The 25,960-nt window shown below is 42.1% G+C and overlaps 1 protein-coding gene across 5 annotated transcripts in view; it reads left to right on the forward strand.

Annotated features, from left to right (window-relative positions):
* Positions 1-25,960, forward strand: part of RNLS (renalase, FAD dependent amine oxidase) — a 62,862-nt gene that overhangs the window by 22,623 nt on the left and 14,279 nt on the right. For 3 of the 5 annotated variants that reach the window (XM_074544527.1, XM_074544526.1, XM_074544528.1), the window contains one exon: positions 22,183-22,356. In XM_074544527.1, the coding sequence (XP_074400628.1) occupies positions 22,183-22,356 (174 nt within the window). Of the gene's footprint in view, positions 1-3,981; positions 4,093-22,182; positions 22,357-25,960 lie in introns of all 5 variants that reach the window. The other 2 variants (XM_074544524.1, XM_074544525.1) reach the window with 1 other exon arrangement.

The raw sequence follows: 25,960 nt of genomic DNA on the forward strand, positions 1-25,960 counted from the left end.
TTACAATAGCTCCTGTTCAGTGAAGTGCCTGTGCCAAGATACTGCCAGGAGCACTTATCTGTCCTCAACAGCAAACAAAAAGTGGAGGCGGAAGAGTGAAATAAAAAAAAAAAAATATATATATATTGTTCAGTCAAGATAGATTAATAGTGGTGCACACAAGCCACACTTCCTTGTGGGTTATATCAGTTCTTTGTATTTTTGTACAGGCTAAAAATGGCTTTCCTTGCCTTTTTATTTTATTTTTTTTTTTTCCCGTTTGGGGAAACTGGATTGAGTGTTCCCTTTCTGTGGGAACAGTTGGTACCAAAAATGCTTCATTTTGCTGTGTAAAAATGTTCATTTCAGGGCAGTGTAAATGCTGTGCTTTGACTGAATTTCAGCACTTTGTGAGGATTTTTTTCAAATATGGTAGTGGAGAGCAGGTATGTCTAAGGAAGCATTTAATTCCTTTTATTTAGGTAATAAAAGAGGAGATGTGGACCTCTGGAAAGAGGAGCCATGGGAATTGAAGAAAATTAGGGAGAAAAAATTCAGCTTTGTGTAAATTCAGTGTTTTTAATGCAGAGGGCTGCAAAGCACAGACAGGATGAGGTTCTTGCTGGAGGAGTTAATTTGGATGTGTGTTGACCTCCCAGATTTCCCCCACAATTCTGCATTTTCTCTGTTGTTTTCCAGCAGTGTAGGAAGTAAAGCGTTGTTCAAACAAAAAAGTAATATTAGTTCCCAAATCAAAACACAAAGTTTTTTAAAAATAGCATTTTTAGCGTGCTCCATATATTGGGATTGGCAGAATGAAATTTAGCAAAAAGCAGAGTAAAGTAAAAATCAGTGCTGCACAGGTGTGGTTATGTGTCAAATGGCCAGCCCTAAATTTTAGCATCTCTTTACAAATTAATTGTTCATTACCACACTGGGTTTTGTGCTCCAAAACATCCCAGTGCAGTTTACAGTGTGAGATGTGCATTCATTGCAGGGCACCTAAAACATCTCCCAAAAGCTAATTAATGGGTTGTAAATCTTTCTGCTGAACAAAAAACAGAACTGCCAGGTAGGAATTTTCTTTTTGTTGAGCCAATCCTTAATTTCCCTTTAAATACTCTGAATATTTTACTAGATTAATTACAGTGGAATGGAAACCTGCTGAGTTGTCATCAATAAAGTTCTTTTTTTTTTTTTTCAAATTAGGAATGCTGGTAATTCAGACACTTCTAATGAGGGCTCATATCTCTGGTTCTATTTTTGGGAGGCATTTTGGCTGGCTGAAAGTGAGTGTGCAGAATTATCATTATCATGCCAGCTCACCCCTGGCACTGGGGTTGGTGTCAGCACTTTGACTCACTCGGGCTGCAGCTCTGAGTCACCGATTGTTTTAGGATTAGAAATCTTATACAGGGTTTGGAGAGGCTCTCCCTGGGATCTGGGACTTCCTCAAAGTGGTTTTAGGAGGATGGGGAGAATCTTCTGCTCCCTGTGCACAACCAGCATTCTGGGAGCTCTGCAAAACCCATTTTCTGGGGTTTTTGTTTGGTTTTTGGTGGGCTTTTTTGGTGTGTGTGTGTGTGGTTTTAAATTTTTTTTGTTTTGTTTTGGGGTTTTTTTGGCATTTTTTGTCTCATTTTCTCTTTTTTCTTTTTGTTTTGTTTTGTTTTTTGGGTTTTTTTTCTTTCCAGTTTATTCAGGACTCCTGCTGCCCAAGAACCCCAAAACATATTCCGTGAAGTTTCCTCTGAGTTTAATTTTCATAATTTGGGGGGGAATAACAAGGGCAAATCCTGTCTGCTCTTTGCTAAATTTTATTCTGCCAATCCCAATATATGGAGCATGCTGGAAAGGGTATTTTTCAAACTTCTGTGTTTTGATTTGGGAACTAATATTACTTTTGTGTTTGAACAGCAGAAGGATCAGTATCAGATTTATTCATGCAGCCTCTGAATAAAGGCTTGTTGGGGCAAAGAATGAGAACTTGGAGCTGCCCCACTGTTCCCTCCATCAGGTGTGCACAACTTGATATTGGCTCGGAAGTAGCAGCAATGTTATCTGGGAGGGCAGGACTTAAACTTCATTTTCAGCATTATTATTATTATTATTATTATTATTATTATTATTATTATTATTATTATTATTATTATTATTATACTATAATAATATCCATGAATATTGAATATGTAATATATATATAATATATAATATAATATTACTATATATTATATTGATTTTACATATATATACTATATACTATATACTATATACTATATAATATATAATATATAATATATAATATATAATATATAATAATATATACAAATTACGAATATTTGTAATGGCATTTTTAATTAATAGGTACTGATAATATTATTAATATTATTAGTTAATAGTATAATTGATAGTTATCACGGGTTTAGATTATAATTTATAATAATTGATTGTACATATTTATAATAATAATAAATTAATATTTATCCTTAAAATAATCATAGTAATTCAGTCAAATTATTATCATTTTTACTATTATTATATTACTTATTATTAAATTGTTCTTTAGATTTTTAAAATTAAATTAAAAATCAATTAAAAAATAATAACAGCCACAATATTATTATTATTATTATTATTATTATTATTATTATTATTATTATTATTATTAATAATAATAATAATAATAATAATAATAATAATAATAATAATAATAGTACCAAACTTTTGGACTGGCCTGACAGTGTGGGGCAGGCACAAGAGCCACTTCGCCACCTCCACTCTGGCTCTGTTTTCAGGAGGTTTTTTTTGAAAACTCTGTAATTTCTTATTCAACATGAGCACAGCTCGCAGCCTTAAATCCACTGCAGGGATCACGGAAGTTTTTTAAATGCAACTTTTTAATGCAAGTTTTTTAATCACAACTTCACCACGGAGCAATCTGTGCAAAGCAAAAAAAAAAAAATTCTGTTTTTCTGCCTGAAGGTAGAGAAAATAAATACACAGAATTTGAGCAGCAGTGGGATTTTTATTTTCATTTTCTCTTTCTGAGGTGGTGTTTGCACCGCCTTTCTTTCACTGGACAACCCCAAATTTAAAAACACTTTGTGTTTGGGGGGTGATTTGCATAAATTGGTGGTGTTTTATTTTCTGTTGGTGGTGTTGGGGAAGTTTGCATCCCTGGGAATGCCAGGCTGAGTGAGCAGAGGTTGGGAATGGTTTGGTTACTGAGTGAGGCTGGGATCTGCCGTGCAGAAAAAGACCTAGAACCTCCCAAACTCCAGCTTGGGGTTATGATTCCAGTGCACCAAGCTCTGAAGGCTCGGCACTAATGAACCCATCATGTGTGGTTTTGCCTTATTAAAGATGGATATGACTTTGTGAACTTTGAAAGAACACGCACACACTCGGCAGTCAAGGCTTTGCTCTGCTATCACAGCCTGGTTGTGCTATTTATTCTTCTGTGCTATTTATTGGTTTGTGCTATTTATTCTTTTGTGCTACTTATTGTTTGTCAGGCTGTGAATTTTGCCCTTTGTGTGTGTTTAGTTCTTTCATGCCCCTTTTTGAGGAGCTCCCACTCAGAAGCACAGACATCAGGGCTTTGTAGGAATGGCTGTCTGTCCCTGCAGTGCTGTCTTCCAGAAAAGCTGGGAGGAATTAGACGTGCAGCTCCTGTGGAATGAAAATTGGGCACTTGATGTTTAACAAACAGGGATTTGCTTATCATATAAAAAGTAGGAGAGTGCTCATTGTTTTCATTTATTCTCCTAAGCTGCCCAAGATTTGATTTGGAATTATTATTTTTTTTAATACAGCTTTTATCTAGGCTGTGAAATGTCCCATTAAAATGTTCATTAATGTTTCTTTTCTGGAGCCTCGTTGGATAAACACAAGCAAATGTTTGGTTCTGTCTGTTTTTGCAAGTGACTTTGATCATTTCACCATTCCTGCAGTTTTCCACTGAGCTAACTTTGTATCAGTCAAATTTCTTTCTAATTACAGAATTTCTCTCAAGGAAACACACGAGACCTTCTTTTGTCTGTTGGTTGTGTGGAAAATTGGAGAGAGAACAGGGCATTCAGGGAAAAAAAAAAAAAAGACATTTTGGGCCAGGTAGGTTTGTTATTTGTATTTATCATAAAAATCTAACCAAGCTTTTTGAGTGGCCTGATGTTTATATATATATAATATATATTACATATATATTATATATATATATATATATATATATATATATATATATATATATATATATATATATAATATAACATATATAAATTCTAGATATAAAATATAAAAATATATATATTATGTAATATATTAAATATAAAATATGTTATATAAAATAATATATATTACATATTACATATTACATATTATATATTATATGTTATATAATATATATTTTATTATATATATATTTTTATATATGTAGATATAATTTATTTTATATTTTTATATAATTTAATACATATATAATTTTATATATAAGAAGAGCCACTTGGCCGCCTCCACTCTAGCAAATCCACAAAAATTCAAAGTGATGGGAAGCAAGCTGGGACACCAGTGCAGTGCTGAGAGCCCATGCTCAGACAAGGTTATTTTTTCAGTTCTGTTCCCATTTTACACATCAAAATTAATCAGTGGGACAGGGAGATTTGGTATGTTCTTAAATATATGATGTCACCAAACCTAATGGGAATAAATATGTATTTCACTGCCAGGCTTTAGGGGGAAACTGATGAATGGAAAAGGAAAATCTCATGGCTGGCTGAAGAGCTGGCCCTCCTTAGCCATTCCAAAGCAGTGGAATTACTGCATTTTCTCAGTAAATCTTAATTGTTTGATCCTTGTTCTGTGCCTCTTGCTGTGTCATCTGATGAATGCCATGAATTAAATATAGTACATTCATTTAAACCACCCACAAATAGTCCTTCCTCCCTATCTCAGCCCAGCCAGCTTTAAAAATAAGAGCTATGTGCTTTTATTTACCACATCCTGCACCGCATGACACTTCCAAGGATGGAACCAAGGAGAGCACAGTGCAGTGCTGTTCCATGATTGGAAATCAGATTACAGATTAGAAAGCCCAGAGGGACCACTCTGACCAGATAAAACATTGCCCTGGAGGCCACAGGACTGTTTTAATTGGGGCCAATCTAGAAAGAAACATCCAGTCTTGGCACAAACACTCCCAGTGATGGATGAGCCAGAGGATGCTTGGTACATTCGAGTGGGGATCGCTCTGGTTTGTGATTTTTCAGCTTTTTGGGAAGGGCAGGAGGTCTCTTCCATTCCTTGCCTTTGATAAATTTATCTCCCCCCCTTAAATCCTGCCTTGAGAGAGGCCTGGGTTTAGCAGGCCTTGCTGGGCTTGCAAGTGGAAAGAGCTCTGGTGAGTGTTTGCTTCCCAGATTTCTGCAATCCCTGTGGGACTGAGCTGTTCCTTGGCCTCCTCTGCGTGGGCTGGACAGGGCTCAGCCCATGAGCTTTTCATCTGCAGCGTTGCTTCCCAAAGCTCCTCCCGTGTCCCCACCAGGGCTCCTTGCTCTGCCTCCCTCTCCCTGGATTTAAGGATTTATTTACTGGAAAAACCTGGATTTAAATCATACAAGGTGTATTTCTATGTCTGCTTTTCCTCTGGTATTATCCCCGCTGTCCTGATGGTTTTTTGAGGAGAAAACAAGAAGTTTGTCTTATTCTTGCAAAAAGAAATTGGTAATGTGGTCATTTGAGGAAATTAAGAGGAGGCTGTGCCTGTGATGTACCCTGGAAATAAAAACACAATGAAAACACAATCTCTTTGAAGAATTTTCATCCTCATCCTCTTCCTCACAGCAGACTCCTAGCACAGCAGCATTCCTTAAACCTGGAGGCAGAAGCCCCCTTTCCTCCCTCGTCCCCTGCACTTTGGTTTGTTTTATTTGTTTTGTTTTGTTTTGTTTTTAATCCAGAGTTGAAGAATCACCTTAAATTCTGAGCTGCTTTGACCATGTCTGTAAAATTAAATATTATTTTTTTTTAATTAAAAATATTAAAAATTGAATATTTTCTATGCTGGTGAGAGGAGTTGAAGGACATGGAGCAATCAGGAGGCAAACTCAGTGACACTGAGGATGTGGCCAGGATCCCTGGCTGGCCCTGCAGGATCTTCCCACAGTTTCCCCAGGGACAGGCAAGTTCTTCTGCAATGAACAGAACTGAGTGGGAAAGAAAGAATCCTGCTTGCCTCGGGGTAAGGAACTGTGGGATTAAACCTAGACCCATGGAGGAGAGGCTCTGTGCTCTGGGAACATTCAGTGTCAATAAAATATGTATTTGTATTTATATTTATATCCCAGTGCTCAGTGTGTTTTACACACAGATTCTGAATTTCTCTGATAGAAGGGTGCTGATGTGCTTTTTACATTTGCCAGACTCTCTCAATCTTGGCCCATTTTACCAAAATATAACAAATTATTGTAATAAAGCGTAATTTTCTGAAAAGCTCAATTTTTTTTTCCTGATGAGCAGGTGATTCTCTGATTTACTTTGGGTGAAACTTGGAATCTCAAGCTGTAGGCAAAACTGGAGGGAAGGCTGCAGAAGGAGGAGAAGCTCTGGGAATATTCCTGCTTGGGATAGGTGCCCTCAGTGTGTTTTACACAGATTCTGAATTTCTGGGGTGGTGAGGTGCTTTTTCCATTTACCATTGATCCATTTTGCCAGCATATAACAAATTCTTGTCATAATCCATAATTTTTTCCCCTTTTTTTAAAATATTTTTTTTCCTGATGAACAGGTGATTCTCTCATTTACTTTGGGTAAAACTTGGGCTCTGAAGCTGTGGGCAAAACTGGAGGGAAGGCTGCAGAAGGAAGGGAGGCTCTGGGAATATTCCTGCTTGGAATAGTGGCCCTCAATGTGTTTTACACCCAGATTCTGAATTTCTGGGGTGCTGAGGTGATTTTTACATTTATCAGACTCTCTCAATCTTGACCCATTTTACCAGCATATAACAAATTCTTGTCATCATTTTCCCCCTTTTTTTAAAATATTTTTTTTCCTGATGAGCAGGTGATTCTCTCATTTACTTTGAGTAAAACTTGGGCTCTGAAGCTGTGGGCAAAACTGCCTTTAGTAAATCCAGGATATTTCAATGAAAATCATGACATATTGCTGACATGGGATCTTAATTCCTCACGATCTCTTTGAGCCAAATCTGAGTTAAACCTCAGACCCTAAAGTCTGGTTTAAAATCCCTCTTTAACTTTGCAGTGATTCCGTGGCGTGGCAGGAGGTGTGTGCACCTTGGAGCTGCAGTTCCAGGGATCCCACCCCAGGGAAAAGGAAGGGTGGGATGGCAGGGAAGCCCCCCATGGGCAGGGCAGGGGGTGCCTGGTGTTCTCTGCAGAGCCCATTTGTTGTGGAGGCAGCTCTGCTGTTGTGGCGCCTGCTTTCATTAAGGCTCTGACAGTATTTCCATAATAAAACATGTTTTAAAAGGGTTTATTACTCAACTGTAAAATCTGCTGCAGGCTGGGACTTGGACTAGGGAAGCTTCAGTCTGTAAGTGTTTTCTGAACTTGAAAAGCTGTTTTTTTAAAAAAATAGTGTGGCTGCAAAGAAATCTTTCTTTGATCATATAGATGAAATCTTTATTTATGAAAAGAAGAGTTTGCAGTCCTGTAAACAATTGAAGTGGCTGGTGTTGACTGCCTTGCTTGGGGTATTTTTAACCATGAAATATCCACGATGGTCATTCTGTAATTTGAATGCTGATGTATCTGATTGTGTGTGTGTGTGTGTGTGATGAAAAGTAAAGAGCCCCACTTAGAGCTGGGGCTTTTTGAATTCCTGCCTGTTCAGAACCTTCCTGTAAATCACCACAAGTGTAGGAAGGGACAGTGTGTTAATGCCAAGCAAAACTGCAACTTCTCCACATGTTTAGGATGCACTTGTCCTGCTGTGCTCTGTTTTCTGCCAAAGGCCAGAGTCAGAATAACATCTTTTAATGAGGGAAGTGCATTATGGATGAACTAACAGAGCAGAGCAGGACATGATATTTGGAAAGAATTTTTTTTCCAGATAACTGGACAGGATTTCTTTATTGTGTTATGTGTTTTTGTTTTATTTTTTTGGTCGGTCTGGGTTTTTTCTGGTTGATCAGGTGAGAAAATCCCTGCAGTGTCCTGCAGAAAGGACTGAGCTGTAATTGATTTTCCCTTCTGAATCTCTTCAGAGATTTCTGTAGGACCAGAACCTGTGCTCTGAGACACAACAAGGTTTTCCTGGTGTTTTCATTCCTCCAGAAGAAGTTTCCCATTTTGGGGCTGGCTATTTAAGTTGAAAAGCTCTGCTGTTACTTACCATGAATGTGATAACATTTAGCTGCTTATTCTGGATTATATTTAGGCATACACAACTTGATCCAGGGAAGAGACCTAATACCCTGGAAGCCTGGACCACTCACTTAATGCGTTTCTGTGGCCTTTGTGACAATCCTGAGTTCCACAGAATGAAGGGATTTGTCAAAAATAAGTAGTTTCCAATCCTAGTTATTGAGACTGGGGCTGCAAGAGTTGTTTGGTTTTTTTCTGGCAGTTTTTGTCAGAGAGCTTTGATTGTATCATGCAACTATTCAAAACTGGAAATGCTGTTTTTACAGCTATCATGATAGTATTTTTCATGTGGTTACAGTGGTATCAGTTTTATTCTGCAGCATCTGGGGGATTTGGTTTTGGTTTGATTTTTGTTGGGGTTTCTTTAATCCAGAGTTAAAGAGTCACCTTAAATACCGAGCTGCTTTGACCATGTCTGGAAAATTAAATGTTAAATTTTCTGTGCTAGTGAGAGAAGTTGAAGGGAATGAAAAAGTCAGAAGGGAAACATGGTCAGTGTTCCCAGTGCTTCCAGTGTTCCCAGTGCTTCCAATGCCCCCAGTGCTCCCAGTGCTCCCAATGCTCCCAGTGCTTCCAGTTCACTCCCAGTGCTCCCAATGCCCCCAGTGCTTCCAATGCCCCCAGTGCTCCCAGTTCACTCCCAGTGCTCCCAATGCTCCCAGTGCTTCCAGTGCTCCCAGTGCTCCCAATACTCCCACTGCCTCCAATGCTCCCAGTGCTCCCAATGCTCCCAGTGCTCCCAGTGCTCCCAATGCTCCCAGTGCCTCCAGTATTCCCAGTGCTCCCAGTGCTCCCAGTGTTCCCAGTACTCCCAATGCTCCCAGTGCTCCCAGTGTTCCCAGTGCTCCCAATGCTCCCAGTGCCTCCAGTATTCCCAGTGTTCCCAGTGTTCCCAGTACTCCCAATGCTCCCAGTGCTCCCAGTGTTCCCAGTGCTCCCAATGCCCCAGTGCCTCCAGTATTCCCAGTGCTCCCAGTGCTCCAGTGTTCCCAGTGCTCCCAATGCTCCCAGTGCTCCCAGTGTTCCCAGTGCTCCCAGTGTTCCCAGTGTTCCCAGTGCTCCCAATGCTCCCAATGCTCCCAGTGCTCCCAATTTTCCCAGTTCTTCCAGTGCTCCTAGTGCTCCCAGTGCCTCCTGTCCAGGCTGCCCTGCCTGCAGCTCTTTGTGCCTGGCTCAGCCCCTGCCCAGCCCATCAGGGCTGTCATGTGTCTGTATGATATGATGATATGATGATATATGATTGATATGATATGATATGATATGATATGATATGATATTATTATTATGTCATTATATTTTATATATATATATGTTCCTCAGGGATGGATCTCTGTGTTTCCTGCTGTGCTGCAGGAAGAACCAGAATTGCTGACAGGGCTGAGGGACTCCCTGGGCTACCTTAGACTGGGGATGTTCTGTTTGGGTCTTGGCTCCCATCCAGGCTGGGGAAGGAGAGATGGTGCTCCCCCAAGCCTGCAGGGTAAAGAGCTACTTCCCAATATCTAATCTAAACCTAATATCTACTTTCAACCTTCTCTTCTTCACTTGAGGCCATTCCCCCTTGTCCTGTCACTGCATTCCCATGGGAAAAGTCCTTTCCCAGCTCTCTCTGGGCTGCTGATAGGACAGGAGAGACTTTGCACAGGTCTCACAGATGGTTTAAGGTTTGTAAGATTGTTCAGTCAATGTCTTTTCCCTGCCCTCCACAGGCCATCCCTTCCTTCCCATTCTGAGTGGAGCCTGGTCTCTCAGATGACAATAAATCACATTTAGGTTCCCCTCTGGCACTTCAGCAGAAAAATTCATTCAGGGTTTGCAGAAACCCTCAAAGATGAACACCTGGTAGTGAACCACCTGCTTCTGAAAACTTTCCTTTCCAGTTGTTGCCTCTTGAAGTGTTTTTCTGATCCTCTTAGAGGTGGGGATTCTCTGTCCAGAGAAGCGCTGAGCCTCCTTAATTATACCATCTCCCAGACGTCTTTTTTCCTCCAGCTCCTTTTTAAGGTCAGAATTTGTCATTTCAGGATGAAATTTAAGCTCTGCTCCTCCTTGCTACTCCAGCTTCCTGCATGGAAGGTACAGATCCTGCAGGGCTGCCCACTTTGTGCCATTAGCAACTTCCCATTGACATTTACTTAATTGTTTGTGCACTTTTTAAAACTTCTGACCCATCTCTGCAGGAACCCACTTAAAACACCCACTGGCAGCTCCTCACCCATTTCACAGGATCAGGGAATCACAGGATGGTTGGGTTGGAAGGGACCTTAAAAATCATCCCCCTGCCATGGGCCAGGGACACTTTCCACAAGAGCTGGTTGCTCTGTTCAAGCTGGCCTTGAAAATTTCTGAATTTATTGTGTTTTTAGTGTATTTTAGCATCTCTCAGCTCCAGGTGGGCCTGAATAATTTTCCAGGTTGGGTTGTGTGTTGTCTCAGCCTTTTCTGAAAAGGTGGAATGAGCTCTGAGCTTGCTTGGGGCTGAGCATTCAGTTACAGAATACAGCAACTTTTTAAGTTATTATAGGGACTTTCAGCTATTCTGCTTTTGATGGAGAGATCTGTTATGGTTCTGCTGTTCAGAAGAGTAAATAAAACCCACAGAGCATATCTGGGAGGAGAGCAGCATCTCTCTGGATGCTCCTTTTCAGCAGTGGCAGTGGAAATCTTTAAAGAGACTTTCAGGCATTCTGCACCGGCCTAGGCAACTGGAATTCTTCAAGTGTGTAACCCAAAATAAAACTCCCTGCCAGTTCAGTAAGGGGAGCCATCCCATTGTTCCTGCCGAGTTCAGGGAGACAGAACATCTGGCAGAAGTGCCTGTTAATCTCAGTTATTATGTGAGCCTTCCTTCTGGGCTGCCTCTCTCTGGAAACCTCAGTTCTGTGTTTTCCTCCTTTAGTTCGGGTTTCCCTTGATTCATCTTTCATTTGCTTGTTGAAAAATGTTCCCTAAAAGTTTGACACTTTTCCTTATTTTCCTTGAACTTTTTTTTATTTGAAAATCTGTTGCCTCTACTCTGTTTTCTGTTGTCTTTTCCTCCTGTCCTGTTGCCTTGCATTTAATGTTATTTTTCCTCTGCACAAACTGCCTTGGTTTTCTCATCTGCCCTTTTGCTTCTTTCCCTGCTCCTTTATCCAGTCCCAGTTTTTTCCCTTTTCTCTCCCTTTGTGTCCACTTCAGATTCTTCTTCTGCTGGAACACAGCAGAAATTATGTTTTTCCCCTCTCCCTTGCCCTTTTAGTTACTGAAATATGCACATAAGAATTCAAATGGGCTTCTAAAAATAGCAGAAGGATAAAACTGTTTGTTTCAGCTTTTCAGTCTTTGCTTTATTAGAACTTCTGGCAGGAAGGGCTCAGAAAGTCTAGAACTAATTCAGCTGCAGGGAACAAAAAAAAACCCAAAAAGGCAAAGAAAGAGCAGCAAAATAAAACCTAGAAAGAAATCTGGCTACAACTTATTTGATTAAAAACCACCCAGAATTAAACAAAAGCCCCAAATTTAATGTGTGCTCTGTGTCAGTGTGGCATGTGTGATCCCAAGTGGCATTTTGTACCCTTGATTTCTGTATCTTGATTTCTCTGAGGAGGTTTATTGTGTTTTTCACAGTTCTGGTAGCTCCTATGAAACCCAGCAGAACTTGGTGTGGGTTTAAAAAAGGAAAGGTTTGTCAGGGCCATTTTTAGAGGAGATGAGAGTCATGTAAAGGGTGAAAGATCTGATGGATGAGAGTTTCTTCCTGCAGGAAATGTCTGTCCAGGCTGGCATTTTCCATTGTCCAAAAGCTTCTTCTTCCCCAGCAAGAGGATTTGCTTTGTAAGACTGCTGAGATAATTCTCAGATGAAAGTAAATGGATTTGATTTTTTTTATTATTATTATCATCCTGTACACAATGTTATGAATGTTAAACTTTAAATTCCAACCAAATTTGGATCTGGAGATGTTTGTGAGGTGATTATAAAGATTCCCCAGCCCTGTGATGCTCCAGTGTTATGTAGCTTTATCTCAGGATGAGAATTCCTGAAATTGTGTGTCCCAGATTCTCCTGGACTAATTATTACAGTGCAGAAACCTCCTAAAAATAAACTTTCTCATTAGCTACTAGGTTTTATAACAACTTTTCTCTTCAGTAAAGTTGTATTTTCCTCTTGGAAGAATACACTTTATGGCTTTATTTCCTTCCCCATAACTCCCTGAAATACTGGTATGGCAGACAGGCACAAAAATAAAGTGTTTGGGGTGAATTAAAGGCTGAGACAGGGAGCTTTTGGATATGATTATATATAAAGATTATATATATATATTTAAATATATATAAAGATATTTATTTTTAATAAAAATATATTAAGATTTTATATATATATATATATATATATATGATTATATATAAAGATAATCACAAAAAGCTTCAAGTGCCAGGTAGTGGAGTTCTGTGTTTGTATATATATATATATATTTATTTTTTTATATATATATTTTATATATATATTAAAATATATATATATTTTAATATATATATTAAAAAAATATATATTTGTATGTATAAATATATATTTATATAATATATATAAAGATTATATATATCTTTATATATAATCATATACATATATAATCACAAAAAGCTTCTAGTGCCAGGTAGTGGAGTTCTGTGTTTGCACAGGCAGAGTTGTGGTGGATTGTATGAAGCAAATATTTGTTTTCTCTGGTGATGAGGAGGGAAATGAGTGTTTTGCCTTGTGTCACCTCTCTGCCTTATCCCCTTTTTCTTCCCTTTAAATCTGCTGCACCTCCCTCCTGCTTGTCTTACAGGTGTAGACAAACCAGACTGAGTTCTCTTGGCTCTGTCTTAGCAGGATGAGAATTTACCCTCTGAAATAATTTGTATGCCTTTGGAAGCTTGAAAGCCTCATTGGGAGTTGAAATTACATTTAAATGGATTCAGTGTTTCAGCTCGTGATGAGATTTCTCCCAACAGTAGAAAATCACAGACTTCCTCCAAATATAATTTAGGGGTTTTCTTTTTTTTTGTATTGCAAATATTTGTGTGTGATTTGTAATGAATTTTCTAGCACCACTGGCATGTCCCTGTGTCAGTGCCTTTCCTCCTTTCTCACTGGTTACTTTGTCATCCAACCCCTTTTCAAACCTCTTTTCTCTTTGGGATTTTGTTTTGTGCTGCATTTTTTTCCCTTTCTTTGCTTTCATGCTGCTCTGTGCTTTCCTGTGGTGGAAGCAGGATAGATTGGGCAGCTGATAAGGTATTTCCTGTCAGGAATCACCTCCATAAGGGGATCATTCTTTGTAGATTTAATGAAAGAAAACCCTACTAAATTCTGGTTTTGTTTGTACCATCATGGCTTGCATCTCTTGGAGAAGTCAGGTGTCCAACTTATTCCAAGGTATTGCAAATTTACTAATCAAGTTTTTATTCAAGCACAGCACGTTATAAACCATCAAACATCCTTTCTGAAGAGACCATAAATGTCTTACTGTTCTCTGGCATAACAAAAAAAAAAAAAATCATTCAAGACTTGTTTTACTCCTAATTTGTTAATTTTTTTGTCTAAACCAGCTCCAAAGGGAGAATCTGGGGAATATATAAATATAGGAATAAATAATATTTACATGTTTATTAATAGATAATATAAATATATAAATATTTCATATCTAATATATAAATAATATACATTTATTTTTGTATTTCCATATTTATATTAATAAATATTACTTATATATTTATACACAAATATATAAACAATAGGAATCTGAACAGGAAGAGGTGGTCTGAGATTTGCCCCAATACTTCAAGGTATTGCAAAATCCCCGTCAGCATCACTGAGGTTCTGCTCAGGAGGGGATGGAAATGAGCAGAGCTGGTAGAGGACCCATCTGAGGATGGTAAAATACAGAGACATCTGTATTTTAGAGAATCTGTAAAATACAGAGCTTACAAAACAACAACAAAAAAACCCATTCAACACTTGTCTTACTTCTAATTTGTTAATTTTTTTTTGTCTAAACCAGATCCAAAGGGAGGATCTGGGGAATATATAAATATAGGAATAGATAATATTTATATATTTATATATAAATAATAGGAATCTGAATAGGAAGAGGATGGTCTAAGATTTGCCCCAATACTTCAAGTTATTGCAAAATCTCCATCAGCATCACTGAGGTTCTGCTCAGGAGGGGATGGAAATGAGCAGAGCTGGTAGAGGACCCATCTGAGGATGCTAAAATACAGAGGCAACTCCAGGCCAAACCCCTGGAAGGAGGAGAAGCAGCCTGGAAGCATTTAAGCTAAATTGTGTGACAGATAGAAGCTCACAGTCATTAATAATATCAGAAAAAGGGAGGCTGTTTATGATGAATTGAGAAAACAAAGCTTAATGCTGAGAATGAGCAGTAGAATGGACATCCAGAAATTCCCTACAGATGTGCAAGGTCATCCAGCTCCCCAGCAAGCATTTTTCTTAACTAAACAGACAGACCCTTCAGTATTTAACACAGCCTTTCCTTAGCATAAAAACCTCATGGGAAGCACAGCTGGACTGCCAGGCAGGAGGGGATGGCAGCAAAACCTTCTTGGCTGTGCCTTCCTCTCCAGCTCTGCCTTTCCAAAAGCAGAGGTCCAAATAGAGGTAATACTGAAAGTTACTTGTCTGGCCTGAATGGGGGGAATGGGGGAAAAAAAAATCCCCTACAAGTCACCCCAAGGGGGTTCTTTTCAAAGTTAAATGCAATTTCTTTGACTTTTTATGTGCACAGCTCTACCCTGTACTCCTTCCTTGTGCATCCTCCTGGTAATGAACGAGATGCACTTTAAAAAGAGAAGAAAATATGTTAATACCTCCTCTTAAGTGGAAATTTCCAGAGGCCAGCTGAATCCTTCCTCAATAATTAATGCCTGAAGGCATTTTCCTCCAGTTCTTATTTAAATGGAAGTAGCTTTGGTGTCTGATATTGTGGAGCTGCGCTGCACTGCCTGGTGTTGCTTTACAGGGGAAGGTGTTCCAGGGGAAACAGGGAAGGTTTTCCAGGAGTCTGCCTTTACTGGGACCTTGTGGGAGAATCCCAGTTGCTGTGTCCCAGCCCTACAGAAACCACAAACATCAGGCAGATCTAATTCAATTTATTGATGTGTTTCTTCTGCCTGAGTCACAGCACGGAGCAATAATCCAACCTCTTGCTTGGTTGCCTTGAAAAGCTTTTAATGCTATTTCAGCAACTGGTGGAATATTTAAAGAAAATAAATCCTCCTGGCTTTATTATTCATCTCAATGCTGTGTGTACAGTAGGTGAAGAAGTTATTTGCTGAATGTTTTATGATGGTGATTATGTAAGTAATGAGCTTTTACGTTTTGGCACCAGAGAGTACCAGAACTGCGTGGAGTACTTTGGAACTTGATGTAGGAAGGAAGCTTAATTTGCAAATTAATCCAGTTTCATCTTCCTGCTGTGCCCTGTCATTACGGAGGACTTAGAGGAGCTTCCTTCCTACATCAAGTTACAGAGTAACTTCTGCAAATTAATTTGCAGATTAATCCGGGGGAAATGTGACAATGAGCTTTATTTTTTATAGCCAGGCTGTTCCAAGTCTCTTACCTCAAAGGTAAGGTCTTACATCTATGTAGAGATCCCTGAATAAATCAGATTTTCTTAAAGATGTCTTTGGTTTCTGTCAGCATCCAGCTACAGTGGGCTCTGTGAGAATAACACAGTAAAAATGTGGTTTTGTATGGAAATGGATTTGCAGTCCTGCTAATCTGCCATGGGTATCATCCACATCTCCCTCTGAATGCTTACAAAGCATGAACTGGAGTGTACACATGCATTTTATTTTTTATTTGAGCCTTTATTTTTTATTTGAGCTTTATTGACTAATTTCTCAGGGTTCTTTCTGAGTGAATCTAATTTCCGGGCATGCCCAAAATCTCCTGGAAAATTCTGGGGTTCTTAATTCCTTGCTGGAAGGAGTTACTCTGTACTGGAGGCTGCACAGCCAAGCCCAACTGGAAGAAATGTCTGAAATGTGGGCATTTTGAACCATGACAGGACTGGCTTCCTTTCCCCAGGCAGGTTGTGCTGTAACCACAGGAAGGGTTTGGGTGGTGAGAAACACTCAGTTATTGTCTTCTCCTTTAGTTCTGCTTGCTTATAAATGTCACATCCTGTTCTTCCCAGGGTGGAAGCTTACCAGAGGTTCACATTTTCAGCTTGTCATCAATTTTGGATCAAAACCATGGATGCAATAACCCACAGGGAGCTGCATTTCCATGCTGTGGTGTGTGGGCATTGCACGACCAGATTTTGGGCTGAGATTCAGCCTCTGCCCTCACAGCTCAGCCCTCCCAATAACCAGGCTGAAAAGTTATTTTTTTCATGAATATAAACCCAAGGACATGTGAATGTGATGTCAGCATGTGCATTAAACCCACCTGAGAGTGAGCATGCAGGCTGGAGAGAGCAGTGTGGACCTGTGTGTAATGCAGGGTGAAAATATGGAATTGGGGATGGAGGGTAGTGGTTTGCCAAATTTAAAAATTTAATTGTCTGTTAAAAGTAACAAAAAAATATTATTGCTTTGCCAAATTTAAAAATTGAATTGTCCGTTAAAAGTAACAAAAAATATGATTGCTTTGGAGATCAGAGCTGTTTTGTTGTTTTGGTTTTTTTAAGTATGAATTGAGCATTGAAGTGTGTGGCGAAGATGCCACAGAGTTTCTCGCCTAGTTCCTCATCCCTCCTCTTTTCTTTTTTATTTTTTAAAATTTTTTGCCCTTCCTGCAGGAGACAGGAGTGGGTGGCTCCCAGCCCCTGTGCCAGCTTTGCCCCCTGTTCTAGGAAAGGTGCAGTTCCATTTCTCTGTTGGTTCAGAACTTGAACTCGTGGGGTTGTGCAGGAGATGAATGGAAATGCTTCTTGTGAGAATGCAAGGTTTTAGTTTAATACTGAGTGAAATACTGAGGACAAGGATCAATGGCCATAAACACAGGGAGTTCCACCTCAACAGGAGGCAGATCTTTTTTCCATGAGGGTGGCAGAGCTGCCCAGGGAAGGTGCAGAGTCTCCCTCTCTGGATTCATCCCAGTCTCACCTGCAAGTGCTGCTGTGTCACCTGCTCCAGGTGACCCTGTCTGCACTGGATCATCTCCAGAAGTCCCTTCAGCCCCACCTCTCCTGGGATTCTGTGAATTCCTAATCATGTCATCCAGAGCAGCTGATGGACAGTTACCCAGGCTTAGTTCTCAAAATCAGAAACTTCTTTAAAAACTTAGCTGTGCTGTCTTTTTCTCCCCCAGCATCTCTTTTCCTCTTCGTCATCTACATTTCTAGATGTGCCTTTCCTTCATGTGCCACAGACTTGAGATAACAAAGCTTTGTGCCAAGTGAGCCAGGGCTGCTGTGATTTGAAGTCATTATTTAGTAATTAATCCTTTTTGTTGCAAACACACACACAGAGGTGAGCAGGATTATTCCAGCAGTGAGAAGAAAATCACAGCAATAACTGCATTTAGTAGCCATTTCAGTGCAGACACATCCATGGCCGGCTTTAACTGTTACTCTGCCTTTTTAAAAATAAAAAAAAAACAACCCAACAAACTTCTGAGCTGTTTGATAAGGAAGCTGGATTAGAAGTGGAGCCTTTCTCATAACCTCTGCTCCCTCCCACGCAGAGCGGCAGCGGGAAGGGGCTGCGGCCAGCGCGGTGGTGGCACAGGGCCAGTGGCATGGCCACTGCTGAGGGCCCGGCCTGCAGGGCCTGTCCTCTGTCCCCACACAGCTGGACAGCTCAGGGCAGCAGCTCCTGCCTCTGGAGAGCAGCGGGAGAGGTCCCTGCTGGGCAAGGAGAGGTGTCCATCCAAGCAGGCTTTGGTGTGTGGGTGAATGCTGTGATAGCCCAAGTCACCTCCTGAGCAGAGCTGTGACATTAAACTGTCCCTGCAGATACCATCTCAGCTGCCCATTCTGCTGGGTGAATCTCAGCCTGATACCTGAGCTGAAAATATCTTTGCAGCCGTTTAACCACAGTTTCCTTTTCAGCTTTCAGAGCAGTGCTGGTCACTGGGCACTCACCGATGCCCTGCCACCGGCAGGGTCTGGGTGATGTGTGGGGATTTGCTGCGAGTAAAATCTTAAGCAAAGCAGGCTAAGGAAGCCACAAAATCTCTTGGGGCATAGGGTCAGTGGTGGGGTTGTTGAGGGCATAGCTGTGAGAAAGGCAGGTGGTCACTGAAATAAAATGGGAGAAGAAATGAAGAAGGTGGAGGAAGCTGCAGGGTGGCTGGGCAGTGACAAAGTCAAAAAGTTCCAGCCAGGCTCTGATGCTATTCCCACCAAAATGGAATTATTAGAATAAGAAGTTTAGAGTGAAAGAAGTTAAGGTGAAAAAGAGCCATCTTCTCCTGAAGTAAAAAGTCCAGCACCCTCATATTTTGCAGTTTTTACAGCACTTTCATTCCTTCAAAGTACTGCCAAAGGGTTTTTTTTTTTTTTTTCCTTACTGCTTTGGTGGCTGATCATGTCTATTAGCTCTAGATTTAGTCACCTTGGCAATACCTTAATAATTGATTTTGAGCATTCTAGGCAGTGGCTGCTGTGCACTAAAGCAGAAGATAGTTCTGGCTGTTTGTCACCCTTTTTTGGAGCTGCTGATTGTCAGTCAGGATGCGAAATCCCCCCTGCCACTCAGCTGGTGAGACAAAGTGAGGCTTTTCCCTCTCATTCCTGGAAGCTTTTAAAGCAGGATCTTGGTTTCTTTGCCCAAATTTGCCCACACACCCTTGGGGTCATGCAGGAGCTGGCTCCAGGCGTGCCAGCTGAGCTCTGATGTCATGGGGTGACTTCATGGGGACATGGTCCCCACGAGCTTTTAGCAGCGCTGAATTAGCAATAGTGAAACTTTCCAAAACAAGAGGTGTTTTAAATACCTCTCACATGGCAGCATCTGGTGTTCCCTGCAGTCCTGATGTGGTTTCAGCACCCAGAGTCCTGCACTGAGCCGTGGTGGCTCTTGCCCAAAGGTGCAGCGGGGAGCCCAGTCCTTGCTGGATTCTGTGACAATTGCCAGGAGCTGGTGGTGAGGGATGCAGCAGTGCCTCTCTGCTCACTGCCAGAGGGCACACAGGGATGGGATATTGGGAATTAGGAATTGTTCCCTGGCAGGGTGGGCAGGCCCTGGCACAGCTGGGGCTGCCCCTGGATCCCTGGCAGTGCCCAAGGCCAGGCTGGATAGAGCTCGGGATGGTGGAAGGTGTCCCTGCACTATGGCAGAGATGATTTTTAAGGTCCCTTCCAAGCCAAACCAGTCTGTGATTCCGTGATGTTGCAACCTCCCCCTGCGCTTTCTGGCAGAAAGAGCAAAGAGCCCAGGGTGAAACCTTGATGAGCCCAGTCAGTTCCAGGCTGTTTTAGCACAGCTGGGTTTATTTTTGCCTCCCTGGCTCTGTGTGGGAGGCTGGGCTCCCTCCTGCATGGCACGGTGCCCGTGCTCCCAGCCTGCCAGCTCCAGCCTTGGCCCTGGTGGCATCTCTGGGTCCTCTCCTTCCCACAGCACCAGCGAGGCAGCGAGGTGACATTAAAGCCCTGGAACAGCAGATAAAAGGCCCTGGCTGTATTTATTGAGTGTTACAGATAAGTAATCCACTCTGCTGTCAGTGTCTGCAGAAACAGCAAATAAAGTATACATGGCCCTTGCTTTGATGTGATGAAATCTCCAGAGGACACTCACTTCAGTGGCTCACAGTGCAGCTGGAGCTGAGTCTTGCAGTGGAAAATACAAGATTTTCATGTCTTCGTGCGTTGCTTTAAAAATATCACTATGGCTCTATGCTGGGCAATTCTGTGTTCTGAAAGCTTGGGTTGTTTTGTTGCCTTTTTTTTTTTTTTATTTCCAAAATGTTATTAAAATCATCGTAACCGTTTTTGTTGGAAGGGGAAAAGTTAATAGTTATTTTGTGGTTTCATACCCAGCGTTAAAACAACAGTCTGGTTTTCATTTGAACCAATCAAAGTATGGAAATTCAAAATGAAGGTTCTTTCCATGTCCTTAGATCAACTTGTTGGCCTTGCTGAAATGCATAATGGATGGGGCAGGGGAAAAACCTCAATCCTACAACTCTTAGCTTTGTTTTTGCACATAGCTCAGCTTTTTTTGTAGCTGCTGGATTTCAAATTTGACGTCACTTTCTTGCCTGTCTTCTCAAGCTATAAAAACTTCCTCCATTTGGTAAATGTGCAGCTGCTCAGAACTCAGTGAACCACAGACATTTTTTTGTCCTTTTTTGAAGAACCTAAGCAGTAGTGAAGGAAATTAGTTGGCAAACACACGTCAGTAATTGAATTAACGCACTTTCAAATTTTGGGGTGTAACTCTGACTGCTGGGGATGATGGGTTTTAGTCAGTTCTGGTTTTTGGTGTGGTCAGAAAGAGCCCAGAGGCACAGCTGGGGCACAGAGAACCCCAGGCAGCCCCAGGGGAGCAGCCCTGGGATGGGGTGCTGGGGGATCCCCTGGCCAGGGATGCCCTGATGTGGCCCCAGTGACCTGGGACAGCTGCCCTGAGCCTGGCCAGGGCTCCAGGGCCCTCCTGCTGCCAGTCTGCAGGTTCCCTCCCAGCTCTGGCTTAGCCTGGGGGTCTGGAGGAGCCTTTTTTCACAAAAAGGGTGCTCAGACCTTGGCAGGAGCTTTGGAGTCCCCATCCTGGAGATGTCCCAGGAAGGGCTGGAGGTGGCACTCAGTGCTTTGAGCACAAGGTGGGCACTGGGCACAGCTGGGAGTCCGTGGGCTGGCAGGGATTCTCCAGCCTCAGGGATCCTGTGTGAGCTCCTCTGGGGTTCATATGTCACCAGGTGAGCAGCCTGTCACTGTCCCCAAAACAGGTGCTGGGCACTGCAGCCTGTCCTCATCCTGGATGTTATACATCTCCCCAAGGCTTGGAAAAGTCACTTCCTCCCCAAGCTGTTCCTTCCCTGGCCATGGGAATGAGCTGCCCTGGCTGGTTACAGCCCTTGGATCTGGGAGGTCCCAGCCCTGGAGCTGGCATGAAATTAAATAGTATTTGAATGCTCACCATGGGGCTAATGCTGCTTTGTGCAGCTTTTTATGAAGATTACAAAGTTGCAGCAAAAAAGCAGATCTTGCTGTAATTAGAAGATAGAAGAGTTAATCATAGGGAGGACTTAGTATTCATGCTTGCTCTGAAATTTTCTAAACTGCTTTAAAATTCCTTCAGCTGAAGGAGCTGAACTTCACTACAAACCTTTTGCAGGCTGAAGTGTGGTTTTCTTCATCCATTTGAATTGCAGCACAGAAGTCACAGGGCTCTTCTCCCCAGAGGTTCAGGAGGCTCTGAGTTCATTTTGTTGATATGTGAAATCATTTTGGTGCTTGTCGAGCCATAGGACCATTTACTTGATGTCCTTGAGGCAACCCAAGCATTTTATTGCTGTTTATTCACCCTTTGAGACAAGATTTGAAGCAAAAAGTCACCAAAATCATCGAAATTTCAAGTTAGAAGGGAGAGCTGGGTGATGAACCCCTGGCAGCTGGGGGAGGGACACACTCCACATAATGCACCATTAAAACTTCATGAAGAGGTGTCCCAGAAAAAAAAAAAAAAAAAAAAAAACCAGAAAAAAAACCTACAAAGCACTGGGCTTAATATTAAATTCTTAGTTTTAGCAGTCTGGTCATTTTCAGGAAGGAATAATCAGCTTAACTGCAGCATTCCCATATTTAATGTTCTGAGCGGAGAGGGATTGTCTGATTTCCTTTTCCCTGTTTTTATTTATTTATTTTTTTTCTCTCTTTTCACAGTAATTAATGAAAGTCAAAAGCAGCAACTGGAATCTGTGAGCTACTCATCCCGCTATGCCCTGGGACTGTTTTATGAGGCTGGCACGGGGATTGGTGTCCCCTGGGCCGCTCGCTACATCGCCGATAATCCCTGCGTGCGCTTCATCTCCATCGATAACAAGAAGCGCAATATAGGTCAGTGCTCCCATTATCCCCCTTAAACACAGCCACAATGGAGGGTGCAGAGCATGAGAAATGCTGTTTAATTGAGTGTTGCTGCTCTGAACAGAGGCAGTGTTTAACTCCAGTGTTCAACTCCCGGCCGCGGCGGATGGCGTTTCATGTCGCCTTTGGCCTGTAATGAAGCACACAATGAGAGCGGGCCGGCCCTCAGAAAATCAGCCCCCAGCACATGGTTTATGTTACTGCCTTTATGAGACCGGTGTCAGGGGATTGGAGACATCAAAATGTTGCTATTCCAGGAAAGAGCTGGGGTTCCTTTGTTTAAACACTGGTCTGTGCACTCGCCGGTTTGTGTCCCGTCACCCAGCTCCTGCCCTTTCCTCAAGGCTTGGAAGCAAGAATGACTTTGAGTAATTGGAGCTGCTCAGCCCAGTTCAGAGTCAGCCAGGGTGCTTTTGTGACCAGGGAGAGCCCCTGAAATGGCTGCACGTGCTTTGTAGGGCTTAGAGAGTATGCCCCCAAGACAGACCCTTCTCCTGTCTTTCTGGAGGATGGCAGCTGAGGAAGTGTGTGTTTTATTTATTAAATGTGTTTCACCTGTCAGGAGTGGGGTAGCATAGAATAGCTCAAGAAAAAACACTGGCAGACCAATCAGAGTCACAGAATCCAGCATGGTTTGGCTTTTGAGGGACCTTAAAGACACAAAGTTCCACACCGTGCCATGGGCAGGGACACCTTCCACCATCCAGCCTGGCCTTGGGCACTGCCAGGGATCCAGGGGCAGCCACAGCTGCTCTGGGCACCCTGTGCCAGGGCCTGCCCACCCTGCCAGGGAACAATTCCTAATTCCCAATATCCCATCCAGCCCTGCCCTCTGGCACTGGGAAACCATTCCCTGTGTCCTGTCCCTCCATCCCTTGTCCCAAATCCCTCCCCAGCTCTCCTGAAGCCCCTTTAGGCACTGGAAGAGGCTCTGAGATCTCTTCAGAGCTTTCCCTTCTCCAGGAAAAACACTCCCAGCTCTCCTTCCTTGTAGGAGAGATTCTTCATCCTTTGTGCAAGCACGAATTTGTTGTTTACCGTAAGAATTTAGCCTATTGATCTGACAAAAGAGAAGAATGGCTGGACTGGCCAAAATAAAGATGCAGACACCCTGATGTGCTTTCTCCAGCAGGGACTTAGGTGAATATGTGAAAAAAGAGCCTGAGGAAAGGCAAATAATAGAGAGTGATCTTTTTTCCTCTGGCATTGTCTCCTTGTTACTGACAGCGTTCAGCTGGAGATTTTCTTGCATCTGAGATTCTGTTTCCATTGTTGTGTTCAATGAAAAATACCTGATAGTTAATAGGACCTGCTGATATTATCCTTACCATTGTCAAGCAGGAATTCACCCATAATTTCCCCACCTCTCTGCACATGTGGTCTCAAAGCCCCAGCACCAAAAACAGCAAATACGGAACTGTGATGGAATTATCAAACAACTTTGCTGTCTCCAGATGCAATTGAACCAAGAACAAAGCACATTATTTGGGGCATATTGTTAACAAATACATAGAAAGTACCAGAACATCAGTGTTGACACATACCTTTCTCACTGAAAATTTCCCTTGAATTGTGGGAGAGTTCTGTTTATATGAGCAAATTTTTCCTAGAAGAACAAATTGTGTGTGTGTATCTCTTCCTAGGAGATAGGCTTTAGACAGCACAGGCAAGGGAGGTTGAGTGTGAAATTTATTTACATGTGAAGTCCTGCAACCAAAACACATGAGTAAAAAGTTCCTTTATGCTTCTTTTAGCACATATGCAAGTATTTTGCATCTGCATCTTTCTTCCTGTGCATTTAAGTGTCCTGCAGGAGATTTCAATGGGAGGCACAGGAGCACCTTGCTGTCCCTTTTAACTCCACTCCACTCATCTTCCCACTCTTTTGTTCTTCAACCTTGATTATTTGGACTCATTTGAAGAAGAGGATGGTGACAACCAAAAAGTAAACATTCAGAGCAAGCAGAATTGCTGGGTGAAGCAGCTGAGATCTTCCAGGGCAGTCATCATTCCCTAAAAGCCATCACTTTCTCCAGTTGTTTCTTCACCTGATGTATCCAACAATAAATGGAGGCTTACTTATCTCACCCTCACTGCCACCTCAAACAGGTTTTTAATAAACAGCCTTGAACAGTAGAGATCCAGAGAAAATAACTATAGCTGGTAGTTGTCCCCTGCAGGAGGTGTGGAGCTGGATGATCCTCATCCATTTCATGATCCTATGAGCTTTCTGCTGAGGGACTTGGATGACATCTCCCTAAAGCAGCTAGTCCAGCCCTCAAAGGCCAGCAGCAAAGGCTGTTGGAAGCCCAGAGTGTCCTTGTCACTTGTGTGAGATGTGGCAGTCCCTGCCTCGACTCAGTAAAGCAGAGACATCCAACTCGTGGGCGTTGCACCAGTGAAACCCAAACCGGCCTTGCTGCTGTCATCACACAGCAGGGTGGGTTTGATAAAGCAATTATCCCTGATGCCCCCAATTCCTGGTGTAACCAGGAGCCTCCAGGAGGGCAGGCTTTTCCCAGCAGCTGAGGATCCCAGCTGCTGTGGGCAGAATCCCAAGCCTGCCTGCAGAGGTGATGTTACGTAAGGGAGAGCCCACCAGAAGCGTGTGCTGAATTCCCCGTGTGGCGTGCATGAATATTAAACACTTTGTGGGATTGGCTGCCTCAAACACCCCATCCATATTTATACCAGGTCGGGGGGGACAGTGGGAATTCTCCAGCATCAATTATTTCTGGAATACTGCAGTCTTTGCATCTCTCTGCATTCCAGGAGGACTAAAGATAGATGACACATCAAAGGGGAAGTGGTTCCTTTCTTTTGCTCCAGGATTGTGGGGTTATGTAATTTAAAGGGAAGATCTGCCTTGCAGGTTTTTTGGCATTGTATAATTCCTGACTATTCTCTTCAATTTTGAAATAGAGATTCCTTTCCTTCCTGAAATAAGAATTTTTAGGAAGATGAAGGAGTTAAAGAACTATTTAAGTTCTTGCCTTGTTACGCAGCCGGTTGTGTTGTAATCCTCTGCCAGCCCTGCCTGCCTTTTAGAAAAATAATCAGAAACTGTTGGTAAGGCTAATGAAATGCTGGGTTTCTGAATATGAAAAAGTTCGTGCTATTCTTTCCATGACTCCTCCCAAATGTGCCTTCTCACGGAGTAGATTTTATTCCAGGGAGAATATAGGACTTTAGGAACCACAGGAATTTCTGAGGATAATGGGGAAGCTTGCTGGCCCTCTTCCCAAACAGCAGCATGGCATTGTGAAAGTGACCCTCCACCTCTCTTGCTTTCTAGGTGTAGTAAAGTTAATCACTGCTCATTTTTAGCTTTTAGGTAGGGTTTATGAGGCCTGCACATTGACTTCTCTTTTGGCACCGTGTGAAGCCTCCCAGGGAGCAGGGATGCAGTTCCAGCCTGTCCAGTAGTGTCCAGTTTCTCTGCTGCCCTCCACGCTCACCCAGCAGCATTCCCTTCTTCCAGGGCTTGTTTGGTGTGGCAAAAACCCTTCTCCTGCTGCTACCCAGGACCAGAATGGGGCTCAGATGGCAAAACACATCTCCCCAGGAAGCTTAG

The sequence above is a fragment of the Zonotrichia albicollis genome, chromosome 7, assembly GCF_047830755.1.
Source record: "Zonotrichia albicollis isolate bZonAlb1 chromosome 7, bZonAlb1.hap1, whole genome shotgun sequence".
In the NCBI taxonomy this organism is placed as follows: Eukaryota; Metazoa; Chordata; class Aves; order Passeriformes; family Passerellidae; genus Zonotrichia; species Zonotrichia albicollis.